Here is a 2,887-nt window from a genome sequence, read left to right as displayed (position 1 = left end):
TATATATATTAGATATATTAGTAATGTTCTGGCCTTTTTATAACTTAGACTGTTTTCAAAGTTTTTTTCATTGCTTCTTCATCTCAGTCATCTTATTAAAATTCTTTTATCCTTATCATTTTCACACACAGTAAAATATTAGATGAACTTCTTAGTTAGAAAAAAAAATGTTCATAATTTGATCTTATTAGCATAATATAAAATTTGAAGACAACAAATGTTTTACCATTCCTCCACTTTTTTCTGTCATTTTCCACATTTGCTCCTCTACGAAATTCTTTAAATATTATAAAAAATAAAGGGCACATTAAGACGCCTGCAATTGAGGATTGAAAATCATCTATTGAATTTTTTGCGATTCAATTATCCTAGTTTACACTATTGAAAACATGAAAGATGAGTACATCGATTTTTTTAATTAAATCATTAAATATTTTGATATAATTTGAAATTTCCAGTTTTCACTCTAAAGTTCAAAAGGGTATGTTATCTATTTGTTTTATTCTTTTTATGGAAGAAATAGCCCTTTTTATAACTTTTATTTTACCTCATTTGAAAAAGATTACAGAAAAAAAATAATACAAATATTTTGATATTTTTTCAGGAATATATCCATCGGGTTGGAAGAACAGCTCGTGGTGAAGGAGGAAGTGGTCATGCATTGCTACTGCTAAGGCCAGAGGAACTCTCTTTCCTCCATTACCTCCAACAGGCTAAAGTCACTCTAAATGAGTTCGACTTTAATTGGAATAAAATTTCCGATATTCAATTACAGGTAACGTTTTTAAAATTTTTTATTCCTTATATTTTTTGTCTGTTCTTATTCAATTATTTGTTAGTTATTACTACCATCTTGGGATTGGGCCTTGTGGAATATTTTAATTTAATTTCAATTTACTTCAAGAGGGAAAATTTCTTTATTTTGAATAATCCTTATTGCTAAGTATTAGATTAACCAGAAAGTTCTGTCAATTATTAAAAAAAAAAAAAAAATATTAAAGTTTTGAAAGCTTCAATAGTATAATTGCCATCATCATTTATGATTTCTTCTTGCTGGTGTGATGGAAATTTGAAGAAAAAAAAGTATTTTTCTTGTTGTATTTTTCTTTGATTTTGAATTTTATAGCAAGCAGTGTGGCCTGGCATTATCATAAAAGCAGTGTGATATCCTTATTCAATTCATTGTCAGTCTTTTTTCTTGGAGTGCTGCTATTATATTTTCCAATTGCTGGTCCGAAAAGGTTTGTTGAGCTGAATCAAGCCTCTCTGCAACCTCAATGTCAAAAAAGGATTTTACTCTAACATGATCTAGACAGTAACATCAACAATCAAAGATGGTCCCAAGTATGGCTCATCGAAAAAGTCAAAATCATCTATTTCAAATTTTTCAAACTATCTTTTGCATGTTCTATCAGAAATAGTACGTTCACCAAACACTTTCAATAAAATTCAACACATTTCTGTTGCATTTCTTCCCTGTTAGAATTCGTACAAAACGTCTACATTTAAGTTTATTCACTAGGTCAGTAGGTATATGTTCAGCGATAAAACTAGAAAGTTAATGTGCTTCAAATGAATATGGGTATGCTTGTTGTTACTGAAACGGACAGAACTTTCTAGTGTATGTAATATATAGATGCTTAGAACTTCAAATTTTAAATTTAACTGATCAATATTTTTTTGTATCTACCACAAGACTTGAATTTAGTTTCCAAAACTGTTAATTATTTGATTCCTTAATTAGACTTCAAAGAGAGAGAAGACTTCAAATACTGATAAGTATATTATTGTTATAGTGAGGTTTTACATTAATAACCGAAAAATACGATTACCCGTTTTTTGGAAATAATATAAGTTCAATTTAAAGTTTGCGGTAAAAACAAGGGTTTGTTTCTGACCCAGCCATATTCCACTTTTTTTACCATTACATGCCTGAAATATTTTGTAATTACCATTTTATTACTGCTATACTTTCTTCCTAATATTTTTTCTGATGGAGTAGCTTCTTGTTTTTAATGGTGTGTATTTTTTTTCTTAGCATGTTTAATTAAACTATTATGTGTATTTTTTATATTATTATTATTATGTGTATGTTTTCAGCTTGAGAAGCTCATAAGTACCAATTACGCTCTTAATCTTGCTGCTAAGGATGCCTTCAAATCCTGTGTGAAATCTTATGACTCACATCACCTTAAAAAAGTGTTCGATATCAATTCCTTAGACTTGACGAAGCTAGCGAAAACCTTTGGATTGACAGTTCCTCCAAGGGTTGATTTGAGTATCCTTTTTAAAATGAATGATATCAAGCATATACCTTATAATATATAAAATTATTATAACCAGATTTTCCTGTTGAGAGTTGTTTGTTTAAGCTTATTTTTTGAGAGGACTATGTATGTATGACATTCTAATTAAATGTTAACATACTTTGAATTACTATCAAAATTCAAATCATTGAAAATGGGAGGATCAACTGATGGGGAATAAAAAGAATATTAAAAAAAAAATTAGAAACATAAGTGAAATAAAAATTTAGGAGATATAGGTTAACAGATGGATGTAACAGCATTAAGATAGATTAGTGTTCTATTGGTAGACTTAAGAAAATAATTTTGAAGTATACTTCATTTTTAGAAGTTGGTTTTCTTCAGGCTAACTGGGTGTTGAGAAAAGTAGTACCAAGTAAAGTGTGATTTAAAAAAAATAATAAAACATTTCATTATAGGTTCACCTGTAAGCCTCCTTATAAATTTAGTTCGGCCTAACCACATTCCTTAAAAGGAATTTTATCTACTTTATGATGGTTGAGATGTGTTTTAATTATATTGAATAGTTTTTGAGTTACCCCTTCCTGTTCCGAAAAAACAACTTGATTAAAATATATATA

The 2,887-nt window shown here is 28.5% G+C and overlaps 1 protein-coding gene across 1 annotated transcript in view; it reads left to right on the top strand.

Moving 5' to 3' along the window:
* The window catches only part of LOC106685811 (uncharacterized), a 16,031-nt gene that overhangs the window by 11,930 nt on the left and 1,214 nt on the right, over nt 1-2,887 (top strand). Inside the window, exons 11-12 of the mRNA XM_014428736.2 lie at nt 605-775; nt 2,101-2,278. Coding sequence (XP_014284222.1) covers nt 605-775; nt 2,101-2,278 — 349 coding nt within the window. The remainder of the gene's footprint in view (nt 1-604; nt 776-2,100; nt 2,279-2,887) is intronic.

This window comes from Halyomorpha halys, unplaced genomic scaffold (assembly GCF_000696795.3).
Source record: "Halyomorpha halys isolate HHAL.00 unplaced genomic scaffold, Hhal_1.1 Scaffold746.1, whole genome shotgun sequence".
NCBI lineage: Eukaryota > Metazoa > Arthropoda > Insecta > Hemiptera > Pentatomidae > Halyomorpha > Halyomorpha halys.
The sequence above is the reverse complement of the archived record's forward strand: the minus strand, read 5'-3'. Positions and strand labels throughout refer to the sequence as shown.